This window comes from Aegilops tauschii, chromosome 3 (assembly GCF_002575655.3).
Source record: "Aegilops tauschii subsp. strangulata cultivar AL8/78 chromosome 3, Aet v6.0, whole genome shotgun sequence".
Lineage (NCBI taxonomy): Eukaryota > Viridiplantae > Streptophyta > Magnoliopsida > Poales > Poaceae > Aegilops > Aegilops tauschii.
Genome location: NC_053037.3, coordinates 4,909,101 through 4,925,223, shown reverse-complemented (window position 1 = coordinate 4,925,223; position 16,123 = coordinate 4,909,101). Strand labels below are relative to the sequence as shown.

General features: G+C 41.1%; 3 protein-coding genes across 8 annotated transcripts; 1 reads left to right on the top strand and 2 right to left on the bottom strand.

Annotated features, from left to right (window-relative positions):
* Positions 1-4,317: 4,317 nt before the first annotated feature.
* On the bottom strand, positions 4,318-6,012 carry LOC123497502 (germin-like protein 8-11). Its single transcript, XM_073511423.1, has 2 exons — positions 5,028-6,012; positions 4,318-4,880 (listed from the first exon to the last, which is right to left on the bottom strand). The coding sequence occupies exons 1-2, from the start codon at positions 5,083-5,085 to the stop codon at positions 4,318-4,320; spliced, it is 621 nt and encodes a 206-aa protein (XP_073367524.1). The 5' UTR covers positions 5,086-6,012.
* Positions 6,013-6,756: 744 nt separating this feature from the next.
* Positions 6,757-11,582, top strand: LOC123497778 (uncharacterized). Of its 6 annotated transcripts, none has more exons than XM_073509756.1 (5): positions 6,757-9,287; positions 9,446-9,514; positions 9,856-9,951; positions 10,072-10,567; positions 11,223-11,582. In XM_073509756.1, the coding sequence occupies exon 1, from the start codon at positions 6,887-6,889 to the stop codon at positions 9,068-9,070; it is 2,184 nt and encodes a 727-aa protein (XP_073365857.1). In that variant the 5' UTR covers positions 6,757-6,886; the 3' UTR covers positions 9,071-9,287; positions 9,446-9,514; positions 9,856-9,951; positions 10,072-10,567; positions 11,223-11,582. The 6 variants fall into 6 exon arrangements, with proteins under 6 accessions (XP_073365857.1, XP_073365858.1, XP_073365855.1 ...); XM_073509757.1 differs by having other exon boundaries at positions 9,441-9,514; XM_073509754.1 differs by having other exon boundaries at positions 9,400-9,514.
* Positions 11,583-14,531: 2,949 nt separating this feature from the next.
* On the bottom strand, positions 14,532-16,079 carry LOC123497777 (germin-like protein 8-11). The gene is made up of 2 exons (XM_045234517.2): positions 15,931-16,079; positions 14,532-15,783 (listed from the first exon to the last, which is right to left on the bottom strand). The coding sequence occupies exons 1-2, from the start codon at positions 16,046-16,048 to the stop codon at positions 15,221-15,223; spliced, it is 681 nt and encodes a 226-aa protein (XP_045090452.2). The 5' UTR covers positions 16,049-16,079; the 3' UTR covers positions 14,532-15,220.
* Positions 16,080-16,123: the final 44 nt, after the last annotated feature.

The window sequence follows — 16,123 nt, the reverse complement described above, 5'->3', positions numbered from 1 at the left end:
ACAAGAGGCTCACCACAAGGTGGTGCCGGCGACGGAACGGTGCGGGCGATCGACTATGGTTACGACGGAGATTTAGAAGGCACTAAGTAAACCACACCTACATATGCAAACTAAGTGTTATTTTTGACCTCAAATTGCATATAAATCAAATACTAGCACATATATTTCCTCCCAAATTACTAAACTCATAAATTAATCACTATACAAAGCATTGCAAGAGCTAATCTAGCAATGAGAGATGAAAGGACAAAGTTGCTAACCTTTGTGATCATTTGAATGGATAGGGGCCTTCAAATCTTGACAAATTTTGGGCAAAATGTGTGATGAGCTAGAGAAGAAGAGGGGAAGAACAGAGAGGAGAGGGGAAAGGGGAAGAACAGAGCGAGCTCGGGTGGACGAAGGGTTTATGTAGGACGACCTTTAGCACCGGTTCGTGCCACGAACCGGTACTAAAGGTGCTGGAGGGGCCCCGGACTGACAACATCCTGCCACCACTCACTTTAGTACCGGTCCGTGGCACGAACCGGTGCTAAAGGTCGGCCACGAACCGGTACTAATGAAAGCGGCCAGCTAGCCGTTGGAACCGGCACTAATGCACACATTAGTGCCGGCTCAAAAGCAAACCGGCACTAATGTGCTTGACATTTGACCCTTTTTCTACTAGTGTATGAATAAAATTGTTCTGTCTGTTTGGGGTGTCTTAATTTATGATATATTTACAGATGCACATTGTTTATTTGTGCTATTGTCTAATTATAGACTGATTATGATGATAGCAGAGGCGGACCCAGAGCAAAAATGATCCGGTGTCCACATGTACACCATGTACGATTAGGATACCAGGCAATAATATACATAAAAGTAACAGACGCGAATAATTTAAAATGTCTTGCACTATAAATGCTTACCAAATAAGAGTAAAAGACGAGTTAATGGAGTATAATTTGGTCATGTGATGGGCCAGCATTGTCATCTTTTGCTGGTGTCTTCATCTTCTTAAGAAAAAACTCCATAAATCGTCCTAGAATTTAATGATTATTTGAGTGCACAACACAACTTTATCTGCGTGTGCCAATTAAAATTGAAATAATAAATAAAGCATATTGATTGAATAGTATGTTTAGTTAAAGTTATTCGACATTGCTTCTTACTATCGCCGTGTGCCGCCAAGAAATACTCCAAATACACATGAGTCATTCAAGAAAATTATACATGCTTGAATTAGAAAACCCTAGCTATACAATTTAGAGAACAAGAATTTGATAAAATTAAACTGGTACAATACTCTTAAATTTGAAAATCCTGGTCATACAACTTAGAGAATGAGAATTACACAATTAAGATACGTACACGACCTTACCTAGAGTCATATCTTTTTCTTTTGATTATACGTTGATCTGCCAACTGCAGTAGCAAATAATAGGACAGGGAGGGACGGTTGTCAGCTGGTTCAGACTGAACGGACAATGACGAACGATCTCACACCAGGAGCGGTGAGCCCGTGACAAAAGGAGGCGAGGCTAGGCGGTGAGCAGCTGAATAGCACACATACTACATTTAGAGCAACACACATCAGGTGATCGATCCAGTTATGCACACCAGTGATTTCTGTTTGGTAAAAGAGTAACTTTTTGATTAATCTAATTCAGAAATAAATCATGAACATGGCAGTAACAATATTAATCTCATTCTGATATCTAGCCATGCAAGGTCGTATTACGCATACAGCAAATACATCTACGTAAACATCAGGGATGGTAAACACAGAAATAAACAAATTATACACTCCCGTCGGCAAGGTCATCGCGGAGGCGGTGGCGGCGGTATTGTCCTCAGCGGCCTTCTTTTTGGCTTCAGTGAACATGGTGATGTCAATGGAGTCGAGGACATAGTCGAAGTAGTGGATGAAGACAAAAAACGGCTAGCAGTCGGGTATAAGGGGATTCATGCAGTGGAGGACGTCGTTCCTTCGTTGGGATCGATGGGCTTCGTGCGGAAGCCAGGTCCCCAGCACAGGCCCAGTTAACAACGTTGCACCATTTTTTCCACTGGAGTAGCCACCTTTAGGACAGCCATCACATAGTGACCGTACGGTCGGGAACGATCTGCACACGAGGTCTGACGGCCAAAATTGTTGAGTGTGTGAGAGGGGTGGGAAAGGGCTCAGTTTTACTGTCCTTAATAGCTGATTACCTTTGTCTGGCCGGTAGGAACTAAATCACAAGAACTAAGGCAGAAATTAATAATGGCCGAGGAATTTATCAGAGAAAGATTGGTTAAATATTACTGATGGTTTGGAATCAAACTTTGAGAGATGGTTCAGAACATTGGGGCAGAAAAACGTCAAACCACTTGCTTGGGCATATCTCTCCGGCAGAGTTATGTATATGCTGCAAGGGTCTTATAAAACAATCGTTTAGAGAAAGTGAGTTTATATGTGAACCCAATGTACATTAATCATGATCATTTGCTAGGCGTTCCATCAAAACTTGATATGTAGCCTATGAGGAGTCTCATGTGAATATAACTGGAACTCATCTTTTTTGAGATGGCTATAAAAAACATATGAACCATAATGGCATGATTAATTGAGATCAAAGATATGATCAAATAACTTGGTGCTACTATATTTACATAATATGATTGATAAGTTAGTGCACACAACATACTATTCCGTTCCCCTAGAGCTCGCCCTAGTATTTTGGCTAGCATGCCCCACTCCAAAACACCAAATTGCACTAAACACGGTGCTTGGTCAGGGCAGGTGATGATGTACTATTTGTGCCGCATGACATCACACATCACAAACTATACCAACAATCCTTGATGAGTTGACAGTGGGGGGCCATACACTACGAGGCTGACAATAGCACCGTGGAGGAAGTATGAGCTCTTGAGGGGAGCAATCGTGCTTCTCAAGGACGTCATGGTTCATCATTACACCATTGAAGATCCACAAGGCAATATATTTCATCTCACCCACTCGGATCAGCTGCATTGCATCCACGTTTAGCGAAAATGTCATGGGAGTAATTCTTCAGACAATGCATCTACAGATGCAACTTCATCTCATCAATGATGACTGGAACATCATCAACCCCATTGACAATCTCTCCAAGTTCAGGAAGGAAGCACCATGGAGTGACGACATCACCTTAGCTATGGTGGACGAACATCTCGTAATGGCTAATGGGTGGTGTGTGAGGGTTGTGCAGAGGTTCCTCTACAGTCGTAGAAGACGTGCGACTTTTGTTGCAACAATCATTATCACAGGTGGTGCGTCCTCCGGTGGTATGATTTGAGTGTCATGTGCCCCCTCTACTGGTCAAAGGACTTCACATGTGTACTACTCGAGTGGCGACTATGGATTTTCCCCATATTTATTTTTACAACAATGTTGCCAGTTCAATAAAATAATAATTTAAATGAGTTAGCATAATATAATAGTAATGATTCCCTACCATGGCCGTGTTTTCAAGTGAGAAATTACTGCCACGGTAGCACTTTCACGGTAGCAACGAAAGCATTAACACATCCATGCCACAACCTCACACCCACGGCATACTACACATAAAATGTCCTGAGAATGATTGACCAGTGAGCCATAGGAAAACCACGTGAGATAATTGTGTTACAACTTACAAGTAGTATGCGGAAGAACCATTAGAAAAGGAGGTTAAGTTTGACTGGTGGGAACAATCCTGGAATGTAATGCGCCTTATTGATTTCAGGCGCCTTGAAAGCGAACCATCGGAGATTTACTCAAGGTTTTGGTGGTTGTTCCAAGGAGGCCCATCAGTGGCGGTGCTTCTTCTTAAATCATATGAGATGCGCCCTCATCTCTGACGCTACACCCTCCCAGCCAGAGATGTGCCAAACAAGGTATCCCATTCTGTACTACTAACATTTTTGTGATGAATAGTAGTTTCATATCATCTCCCTCTAGACTACTATTTAGATTGTGTCTGTTTTTTGTCCGAATATGTAGATTAAATGTGGATACGAATTTCTTCCACTTGGCATATCTCAAGAGAGATCGACCTGTACTATCCTCAATTTTTCTATAGTTTAAGCTCTGCATGCTAGGTACTCACCACACCTGAGCTATAGTTGATTATGGGTTATAACTTAAATAAATTAAGAGTATGCTTAGAAATATTATTTTGTGCCATGTAAAACTAGACCAACAGTTTATTTAATCGAGTATTTCAACCATAGAGGATAAATGTTTTAGAAGCTAGTACAATAAAACAAACAAATATATTGTATATGATCCAAGACAGTTCTATTTTCAACGTTTGTCCATGCAAGACATCATTAGTTCTGGTTGTCTGCCCAAAACTGAGCCTGAAGCCAGTCTACAGTCCTCTTCTCCACTTGGAACGCCTTGGCAAGAAGATCGTCTGAGATTGCCGGTTTTGACCCAAACACAGCGTTGGCAATGGTTATTGCCCCAGGGTTCTGGCTGCTAAGTGCAGCAATTGCCACCGCTGGTTTGTAGGGGTTAGGGTTGAATTGGAAGTGGACGAGACCTTCTGGGAATACAAACACGTCACCCTTGTTAAGCACCTTCGACAAGAACTTGTTGTCTGGGTTGGATGTGACAAAGCCGACATAAAGGGTCCCTTCAAGCACGGTGAGGATCTCAGTGGCACGCGGGTGAGTGTGCGGTGGGTTCTCGCCTAGAGGTGCATAGTCGATGCGCGCAAGGGAGATGCCCAGTGTGTTGAGGCCAGGAATCCGCATTACATTGATCAAAGTGACATTGGACCCAACTTTGTTCGCCTTTGTGTCTCTCGGCATGTCGAGTTTGGCCGCCAAGAAGAAGTCTTCGGCCTTCACATCCTTTGGGTCTTTACAGACAAATCCATTAACTAGAACTGCAAAAGATTGGACATATGTTCATGATCAGCTGACTCGAAAGGCTTCGGAACTGAAAACATGCTAGTTAAATATTTATGCCATAAGAACCATGTGCCCGAATACTAAGAGCTTCTTGATCTTCACCAAGTGTTGAAAATACATACCATGTGAGCTGTTCTCGGCGACGCAGAAGTCCTGGAGAGGGCTCGGATCAGAAGCCATGGTCTGCCATGAGGCCAATGCAAGAAGGGCGATGACAAGGAAATAGGAAGAGGAGGCCACTTGAGTTTTTTGTTTCTCAAAGCAACTGTCTTTTTTGGCTTCGTTGTGTTGTGTGGCTTGGCTTTTGGAAGGCTATATATTTATAGCAGCAGAAAGAGAAGGTGATTCTGTGAAACAGTCAACGCAAAGCATATGTATGCTTGGCCAGATAGAAATGGTCATTAGTTATTTAATCGGCACACGCGGACTAAATGTATGCCATGAATCAATCAACTTTTAGGAAGTTTCCTCGTATGGTGTATACTATAGCTAAGAAAACTAACCTCGTCATCATAATCATTGTCTGCGTCATCATAATCATAATCATAGTTCATGACTTCATCAGCTCGGTCGTCGAGATCGAATATCTTATCATCACCCTCCCCGGTATTGTTCAGATATTGGGAGCCGTCATTTGCTTCATTCAGATCATCTGGCCTATTAGGGCTGCGTATGATCTTGAACAGGGCCTCTTCTCCCTCTCTGCCGGTATTGTCTGCCATAGCTTTTATTTAACTAATACAGAAGAAATATAAAACAATTTAGTATTCAAATTACAATGCATGGATGCAATCAATAAGGAAAAACTGAATCATATAGTACATAATATGCATCGTCTCGAATAATATATAATCTCGAATACATCATCTCGAATAATATATAATCTCGAATACATCACTGGCTAGGTAGCTAATAAAGATCGAATACTATAGAAGAATCTAGGCCACTTGCGGTTCCTGGAGCGCGGGCGGTGGACACCCAAAGACAAGGAACCATCACATGATCATATCTCCGGTCATCTGCCCAAAAAACCTGCCAGGTATTGGAGAACCTGACGTCCATGGCAGCCATGTAGCGATGGACGTGCTCGTCCTCCTCTTTGACACGACGACGCACCACCTCCGGCGGGGCCGGCTCCCTCTGCACCGAATGTGGCCCACGCGAACGCCACCAAAGGAGATCAGGGTCGACGACGGGACCCGAGGCCGGGTTCCTCACCAAGCGGCGCGCCCCTCCGGGTAGCACCTCCCAGTGCCAGCCCGGCGGAGCCCAATCCCGGACATGGGTCAGCTGGACGTCGTCGCGAACGGGTCGACGGCGAGGATGCGGGCCGGGCATCGTCGAGAACAAATACTATATGCCCGCAAAAAGTAACATTTTTTAAATGATTGGATTGTGATAACTAAAATTCTATATGCAAATTCTAACAATTTGACATTAATCTAATTCATCTAACTAAAACTAATTCTAAAATTTCTAACATTTCTATATATATAACTAACATTTCTATAACATTTCTAATATTTCTATAACTAAAAAACAGAAAAATTGCTAACATTTCTATAAATATTTCTATAACTTAAAAACAGAAAAATTTATAACATTTTTATATAACTAACATTTCTAATATTTCTATAACTAAAAAACAGAAAAATTTCTAACATTTCTATAAATATTTCTATAACTAAAAACAGAAAAATTTCTATAACTAAAAACCTAAAAAACAATGTGTGTGTGTGTGGACATGGCGGCCGGGGCAGGAGGTCACCGGCGAGGCGAGGCGACGGGGGACGGCGACGGGGACGGCGACGGGCGGCGACGACGGGGATGGACATGGCGGCCTGTGCTCTTCATTCTTGGGTTGTCCTCTCCATAAGCTGAGTAAGGAAGCCTGGTCCATGAAGTGCGATCTCTGCGTGGATCTATCCTTGCTCGAATGGCGAGGTCAGTGTAAGGAGGAGGGGGTCTGCGTCCCTCGTCTATGCGCCGCGCAGTGCCGGGGTGTCTGCCTCGAGCCCTTTTGAACAGACATCGGCCCCTGGATCCACGCCTCTCTTCTCTGGCCTGTTGCGCAAAGAGCCTGGATGACGAGGAGGAACCCAGTCAGCGCTTCGTTGGCAATGAGGTCAGACGCGGGCGGTTTCATCCTGTGATCGCCCGGGCGGTCCGGACATCGAGCTGGGATGATGCCAGGAAGATCAGCTTCAGGGAGTGTGTCAGGCTGTATGGGCTACCCCGGTCGATCGGGCTGTTTGCATTGCTTATGCAGTCGTTCTTGCCACGGAGGATCGGAGAGGTCCAGTGCCTGATTCAGAGCGTCGTCGACCACTGTGGGAATGCTGGGCCGGAGTTGTTTGAGTTGGCGCCTATGTTGGCTAGCAATTTGGGTGGGTCGATGACGTTGCTACAAGTTTATGGCACAGTCATCCGGGTTTTTGTAGAGCTGTCGATGTTTGAGGATGCTCTCCTCACTTACGTCGAGGCCAAGAAGGTTGGAGTGGAGTTGCAAGTATGCAACTTCTTGCTGAAGCGCTTGGTTGAGGGGAACCAGATCATGTATGCAAGGAGTTTGTTTCAAGATATGAAGAGTTCTGGTCCTTCACCAAATGTCTACTCTTATTCAGTTTTGATGAGTATGTATACACATGGAGCCAAGTTATGCTTGGAGGAAGCTTTGGAGCTTCTTTCTGAAATGGAAACGGAAGGTGTCAGCCCAAATGCTGCAACCTATGCTACTTACCTCTATGGGCTTTGCCGTGCCAAACAGGTGAAATCTGCATGGAGCTTCCTTCAAATGCTGTGTCAGAGAGGCTACCCTTGCAACAGCTATTGTTTTAATGCAGTTATTCATGGTTTCTGCCATGACGGTCAGGTTCACAAAGCTATAGAAGCGTTTGATGGGATGAAGAAGTGTGGGTTTGTCCCAGATGTTCACAGCTACAGCATATTAGTTGATGGCTTATGCAAGCAAGGGGATCTGTTGACAGGCTATTACATGCTCGTTGAAATGGCGAGGAATGGGATCACTCCTAATTTGGTGAGTTATAGTTCGCTTTTGCATGGTCTTTGCAGAGCTGGAAGGGTTGAATTGGCGTTTGAGCTTTTTAAGAGGCTGAAAGATCAAGGATTCAAGCATGACCACATAGTTTACAGCATCGTTCTTCATGGTTGTTGTCAACATCTAGATCTAGAGATTTGCTACGACCTTTGGAATGACATGGTTCATCATAATTTTGTTCCAGATGCTTACAATTACAGCAGCCTGATATATGCATACTGCAGGCATAGGCAACTGAAAGAAGCATTGGAGGTGTTTGAGCTCATGATCAGTGATGGGATATGCCCCAACATTGTGACCTGCACAATTCTTGTTCACGGCTTCAGCAACGAAGGGCTGATTGGTGAGGCCTTCCTGTTCCTGGATAAAGTACGCCAGTTTGGGGTTGTCCCCAACCTCTGTACATACAGAGTTATCATCAATGGCCTGTGCAAGGTCAATAAACCTAATGACGTGTGGGGTATTTTCGCAGACATGATAAAAAGGGGCTACGTTCCTGATACTGTGCTTTACAGTATTATTATCGATGGTTTTGTGAAAGCTTTGGATCTGCAGGAGGCTTTCAGGTTGTATTATAAAATGGTCGATGAGGGGACAAAGCCTAATATCTTTACATATACTAGCCTCATAAATGGTTTGTGCCATGATGACAAACTTCCTGAAGCTATGACGTTGCTTAAGCATATGATTGGGGAGGGGCTGACACCAGACAGAATTCTGTATACGTCTCTGATTGCGTGCTATTGTAAGCGCTCAAACATGAAGGCCGCTCTGGAGATCTTTAGAGAGATGGAAACAGAGGGTTTGTCAGCAGATTCTTTCGTGTACACTTGTTTAATTGGTGGCTTCAGTAAAGTGCTTGCGATGGATGGCGCACGGTTGTTTATGGAAGAGATGATAAACAAGGGGCTTACACCTACTGTAGTAACTTACACAGATCTCATAATTGGATACTTCAAAATTGGAGATGAGAAAAAAGCTATGGCGATGTACAACAGTATGCTGCAGGCAGGCATTACACCAGATGCCAAGCTGAGCTGTATATTGGGCCTTGGTAATGATGAGGATGATTTGGGTGATTCTCAGGAAGAAAAGGATGTACCATAGTCATAGGTTATCATGGAGCTACGGTAACTTGGTCAACAGAATTATTCCATAAGGTGATGAGCTCATGGTATTGTTGCATCAAGCATTAGTTCCATCTGTTCCCTTTGTTTCTGCCACTGCCATCATCTGAACAAGGGAGGGAAAGAAACTGGTCAAAGTTTTCACTTTGATGATGTCATCCTATTCAATACCTGGATGGTGTGATAGATAATTACAGGTTAGATACTGGCTCATGCAAATAATCAAGTAGGATATTAGGACTGCCAACTGCATATAAACATGCACATTTTGAGTTGGATTTATCTTATTAGGGCCTCTTTTTCTGCTAGGCAACAAGTTTATGATTGATTTTGACAATGTTCTGTTCAAGGCTAGGTGTTCTGCTGGAAAAACCAAAGCTATTTTTTGTACTGTTGGAAGATACTCCTCAAGTTAGATGAAGAGGTAGGCATCAATTTATCGCATGCTAGATATTGTAAAAATACGACAACCTAAATCTGATTTGTATCGTTAGATGTTATTCTTAGTTTTGCTCTGCTTTTGTTTTAAAAATATGCATGATGTAAGCTGCCCTGGACTTTATTGTGCTGATCATTCTGTTATGAACTTCATATAAATTCTAATGATTGTTTAGAAGTACATTCTGCTGCCGAAAAGACCCAACTTTTTTATTATAGGGGAATAGCTTTCTGCTTTACCTTTTTGTGGTGCCTTTATTACTAGATTAGTCTAATGTTATAAATAATCAATTTCCTTCTCTGATGTTTCAAGTGAAATGATTTCAGGCTGCAAACAAAGCTTCTGTCGTGTGAAGCAAGCTTTTTGGCTCAGCAGACTTTCAGTTATTGTGCAGGTTTCAGAATGTGAAGATGCCGAGACAGGTCTTGCTGTTTATCTGTCTTCATTTAGCATCATCTGCACTGTTTAGGCGTACACTAACTTGTACATATTCAACAATGGAACTTCTTTCAGTGCATCTAAAGAAACATTTGGTGCCGCAGATAACTGTTGATCAAGCCTCAGATACCACCCTTCTGTTGAAATGCTTCAGCCTGTGGATGGATTGATTAATGCAAGTAACCAGGAGAGAAGGGGCGTTAGCTGAGGCTATCCATGCCGGGTCGTTCGCGAGCAGAAGAGGGAGGGAGGAGCATCAAGGAAGCTTCGTCCTGCTCCCATACCAAGGAAGCCATGCCCAGACCAACATATACAAACATTTATTCTCCCCACCCATGCAACCTGCTCGTCTCTCACTCAGCAAGGACCGTGGTTGGCACTTGTCACGCTCATGGCTGACCAACTACAATCTGCTCGTCTTCAGCCTTGATGGCGTCATTCTAGCAGATCTGCAGATGCCTTCCCACCGTTGCCTAGCACCCTCAAGGACCAGGAAAGCAGCCGGGTGGAGACAGGGGCGTCCTCCCTTTTAACCGCAGCTTCCACCTCCTGCACTTTGGGTGCTGCTGTCGACGCTGCTCCTTCTCTTCCCCTCGGGAGGTGAGTCCTAATTTCTCCCATTCCCCTTCTTTGCTTAATCCTCCTTGTAACATGGACGGGGTCATTACTTGTTTTATCTATGTGTGTAAATATGATTACTGTGATTAGAGTCATTTGAGTAATTTCTGGAACGATGAAATATATACTCATATCTGTTTTGTGCTCATGAGGTGCTTACACAAAGGTGGAAGATTTATTGATGGCAACCGAATATATTTGTGTGCTTCAGCCCCTTCTCAAATTTTCGGAGTGCCAACCATTCGTGGCTTGTTTTCTAATTAGAAGTAAATTAAGTATTTGATTACTTTCTTAGGAGATTGGACTATATGTTCAGTTTTCTTTGATGAGGAAGTGGTTGGAATTGCATTTGAAGGTATAAAAGTAGTATTGCTGTGGCAAATCAGCCTGTAATTTTGTACATGGCTGAGATTCTGTTGCTGAAACCAAAACATGGTAATAAAACAGCAGAAACTATGATTTTGAAGTGTGCTAGGGACACATAGCTCTACATTTGGGTTGTGCCCCCCCCCCCCCCCCCTCCTTTTCTGTATTGGGTGCAGCTCTTATCGATCCTGCGCTTGCTCTGGTGTGTAGTGCATTCTGCATTCATAACATTTATGTGCATTGCTACCATTTGACATGCTCCTCCTTGCAGGTATGGACAAATGGTGATAAATTGTTTGCTTAATGAATTGGTGCTCAACTAGACAAGCCCGAGGTCTAACCAGCTATAATCTCAGTGGCCATTTCTTCGAATAAGCAAGTCATCTGAATCTCTTTATTGTTTCTTTATCGATATACTCCCATTTTCGTAATCTTGATTTTGATAACTATGGTAGAGACTATGGGTAGATCTAGAGTTCTTCAAATGTCCAGTGTCTTTCCCGGGCGGGCATCGCTCTTTCATTAAATCGGCATTTTGTACAAAAATAACACATGGCCTGTTAACTGCTCATGCAACTTTTTGCTTGCGGTTTCGGTAGCAACGTTTGCTTGCCTATTTCACTTTGCTTTATTCCGAAATGTGTTTTGAGGCGTTCATTACAACATCAGCAATTGCCCGATGGCACGAATATGATTCCACTGAGACATTGTGAGTGTTGTTGGCGGCTAATTATCAGTGGGGTAAAAAAGTGAACGCCATAAATCAAAAGCCATCCAAATGGATTAGCAGCTCATGAAAGGCTATGAAGCCAATCAATCATCGTCCCTCATGGACTCACATGCAGCTAGGTTACCAGGGATTCACAATTATATATATATATATATTTTTAAATTCACAATTTGTTTTTCAAAATTTCAAACAAACCATGTTTTCGAAAAATGTTCATAAATTTCAAACAATGTTCACAAATTTTATACAAATTGTTCACAGAATTTCTAGCATGTTCGTGTTTTCCCAAAAATGTTCTTGATTTTTTAAAATTTGCACCTTTTTTATAAAATGGTATTTTTTCTTAAATAAAAAGACTTGTGTTTTTTGAAAACCAACAAAAAAAGACAGAAACTATAAAAACTAAAAGAAAAAAAACGCACAAAGAATTTGGGGAATGCTCCAGAGAAAACTGAACCTGAGATTGGCTGGCCCAGCACACACCCCGACTATGCTATGTACAACAGTGAACACGGGCAAGAGACCTCCCTCCCTCCGCAATGTTCGCCGAAGCGCTGGTTTTATACTACTCCCTCCCTCCACAATGTAAGATGGTTTTGTAAGCTAGTTTAGCTTCCAAAAACGTCTTACATTGTGGGACTTTTATACGAATTTTAAAAATCTTCGTGAATTCAAAAATATTTGTGTTTAAAAAAATATCATGAATTTAAAACTTGTCTGTGAATTACGAAAAAACAAATGTAAAATGCTCGCAATTAAGAAAATGTTTGGGAATTTATGAAATATTCACCATTCTAAAAATATTCACACAATGAAAAATGTTTGTGAGTTTAAAGAATGTTCAGGAATTAATTATTTTCATGAATAATTGAAAACTTGTTTGCCAGTTCAAAAAAGTTTGCGAATTTTAAAAATGTACATGAATTTAAAAAATGTTCAAAATAAATAAATAAACTGTTTGCATAGTTAAAAAATTCAATTTAAATTTTACCGCAAAATTTAGAAAATGTTAACGGAAGTGAAAATGTTAACGGATTTGAAATTTGTTCACAGATTTGAAACTGTTCAGGACTTTATAGAAATTCTGATTTTGAAAAGTCTTTGAGTAAAAAAGGAAAGCAAAGAAAAAATATTCAAAATAGAAAACTTTAATAAAAATTAAAAGAGAATAAAAACAGAAAAAAGGAAAGAAAAAACTTTATGAAACCTTCCCAAAACAGAACGGAAGGTTCCAGAAGCTTCTTAAAACGTTTCTCTGTAATGGGCCGGCCGAGGAAACGTCGCTAGGTTAGCAAGCAATATGTATTGCTCACAACGAGCGATACATATCATTTGTGCCTTTTAATGTAATAAACATCATATAGGAGCTCCACAAGATCATCCCCATAAACAAGAACTCCTTTATGATGGAAAGCGCGACTCACAAAGCAACCGTTTGATGGGCCGAGTCAGATCCTGCACTACATGATTGAAAAAAACTTTACACAATTTTCTAAATTTTAAAATATTAATGAATTCAAAAGTTATGGTATTTTTAAAATATCATTGTTTTAAAACTGTTCACTAATTTGAAGAATGTAGTTTTTCACTTTTTCTATAAAAAATGTATTGTATTTTTCAAGGTCGAAAAAATGTTCATGAAAATTAAATATCTTAATGAATTACAAAAATGTTAACAACATTTCAAAAATGTTCGCGGTGTATTTAAACTATGACCTAAAACTTGTATTTTAAAAATATTCACATTTTACAAAAATATGTTTGTATATTTTGAAAATATATTTTAAAAGAAGAAAGAATTGTAGATGGAATATTTAAAAGAAAACCAGAAAATGATTAGTAAGAGATAATTTAAAACATATATAATTAACTAAAAAAAGGATATGAAAACAAAGAAAATAAAAAAGAAGTAACCAGAACTCACTACCCGAAAACTGGACTGAAACCAGAAAAGCATTATCGAAGAAACAGCTGAACCCAGAAAATTCACCTCACTTGTCTCCTATTGTTCCTGGGCCATTACATATTTCTTTGTTGTATTCGTTGACATCTTGGTGAAGTGAGGAAATATGGGAGCTTTGCCGATAAATATGGGAGATTAGATAGGACAAAAATAGACGAGTACGAAAATTTGGCTCCCAGATCACTTGTAGCCTGCTATTTTTATGAAATTGAAAAGTGATATATCGAAGATTCAGAATTGCAGAATAATTCATGATGCGTATAGATGTATTCTTTGTCCCATAATATAAGATGTTATTACAACCTATATAGAACATATTATATTATCGGACAAAGGGAGTAATATGTAATTTGTAGGCTCCACAAAAAAAGGAAATTATGTGGTTTCAGAAAAGCAAAAAATGTTTCTATTTTCATTAGTGTATTTTTCTTTTTTGTGTGCACCACAAAATTAATATACATTGATGAACATTCGTATGCATGTACTACACATCTACGTGAACATGTATAATTTCTTTTATAATTTTTTGAGATCTCGAAATACTAGATTCGCTTTTGAAAGGGTTCCAACTGACCTCATATCCAATTTGGTTCTCTATAAATAGCCTCATATCCAATTTGGGCAACCTCACATCTCCGGCAGCCCACACGTAAAATCTGTTAGAGAATGATTGACCGACGGGGCATAGGCAAATGCCTTAGATAATTGTGTTACAAGTAGTCCGTAGAAGAACCATCAGAAAAGGAGGATCATTTTGACTCGTATGGACATTCCTTGAAAGTAATGCCCCACATTGATTAAATTTAGATGCGAATTTCTCCACTTGATAGATCTCAATAGAGATCGACATGTACTATCATCGATTTGTCAATTGTTTAAACCCTGCATGCTACCTACTTGCTGCAACTGAGCTATGATCAAATATGGGTTATAAGTCATAACTTAAATAAATTAAGAGTATTCTTAGAAAATTTAATTCGTGCCATGCAATACTAGACCAACATTTTATTCAATCGAGTATTTAAACCGTAGAGGATAAATGTATTACAAGCTAGTAAAATACAACAAATATATTGTATACGAGCCACGCGCCAATACGATTCTATTTTCAACGTTTGTCAATCATCAATACATCACTAGTTTTGGTCGTCAGCCTAAAACTGAGCTTGAAGCCAGTCCAAGGTGACATGTTCTTGCGCAAAAAGATCATGGACAGCTCTTCTTCTACTACTTCCAGGCCTTGCACGTAGCATTGTACTACTAGCTCTCATATGATGTTCCTTTGCATTCTCATCACCAATATAAAGCGAGATGGACATGTAATATCGTCGATTTCTTTCCGTTTAAGACCTACATGCTAGCTAATCGCTCTAAATGAACTATTGTGGAATATGAGTCACAACTTGAATGAATTAACAATATGTGTCCATTTAGACACGATGTTCTGAGACCAATGTTTTATTATGTCCAGCATCTCCACCGTACATGATAAATGTTTTGCATGCTAATAAAATACAACAAACAAATAATTACAAAAAATACAACACCACTTCCATGTAGTCGATGCAATACATCATTAGTTATGGTTGTCAGCCCAAAATTGAGCTTGAAGCCAGTCCACAGTATTCTTCTCCACCTGGAAGGCCTTGGCGAGAACATCATCTGAGATTGCTGGTTTAGACCCAAACACAGCGTTTGCAATGGTGATTGCCCCAGGGTTCTGGCTGCTAAGTGCGGCAATTGCCACCGCCGGTTTGTAGGGGTTGGGGTTGAATTGGAAGTGGATGAGACCTTCCGGGAATACAAACACATCACCCTTGTTGAGCACCTTTGACAAGAACTTGTTGTCCGGGTTGGATGTGACAAAGCCGGCATAAAGTGTCCCTTCAAGAACGGTGAGGATCTCAGTGGCACGTGGGTGAGCGTGTGGTGGGTTCTCGCCTAGAGGTGCATAGTCGATGCGCGCCAGGGAGATGCCCAATGTGTTGAGGCCAGGAAGCCGCATTACATTGATCAAAGTGACATTAGACCCAACCTTGTTCGTGTTCGTGTCTCTCGGCATGTCTAGTTTGGCCGCCAAGAAGAAGTCTTCGGCCTTCACATCCTTTGGGTCTTTACAGACAAATCCATTAACTAGAACTGCAAAAGATTGGACATATGTTCATGATCAGCTGACTCGAAAGGCTTCGGAACTGAAAACATGCTAGTTAAATATTTATGCCATAAGAACCATGTGCCCGAATACTAAGAGCTTCTTGATCTTCACCAAGTGTTGAAAATACATACCATGTGAGCTGTTCTCGGCGACGCAGAAGTCCTGGAGAGGGCTCGGATCAGAAGCCATGGTCTGCCATGAGGCCAATGCAAGAAGGGCGATGACAAGGAAATAGGAAGAGGAGGCCATTTGAGTTTTTCGTTTCTCAAAGCAACTGTCTTTTTTGGCTTCGTTGTGTTGTGTGGCTTGGCTTTTGGAAGGCTA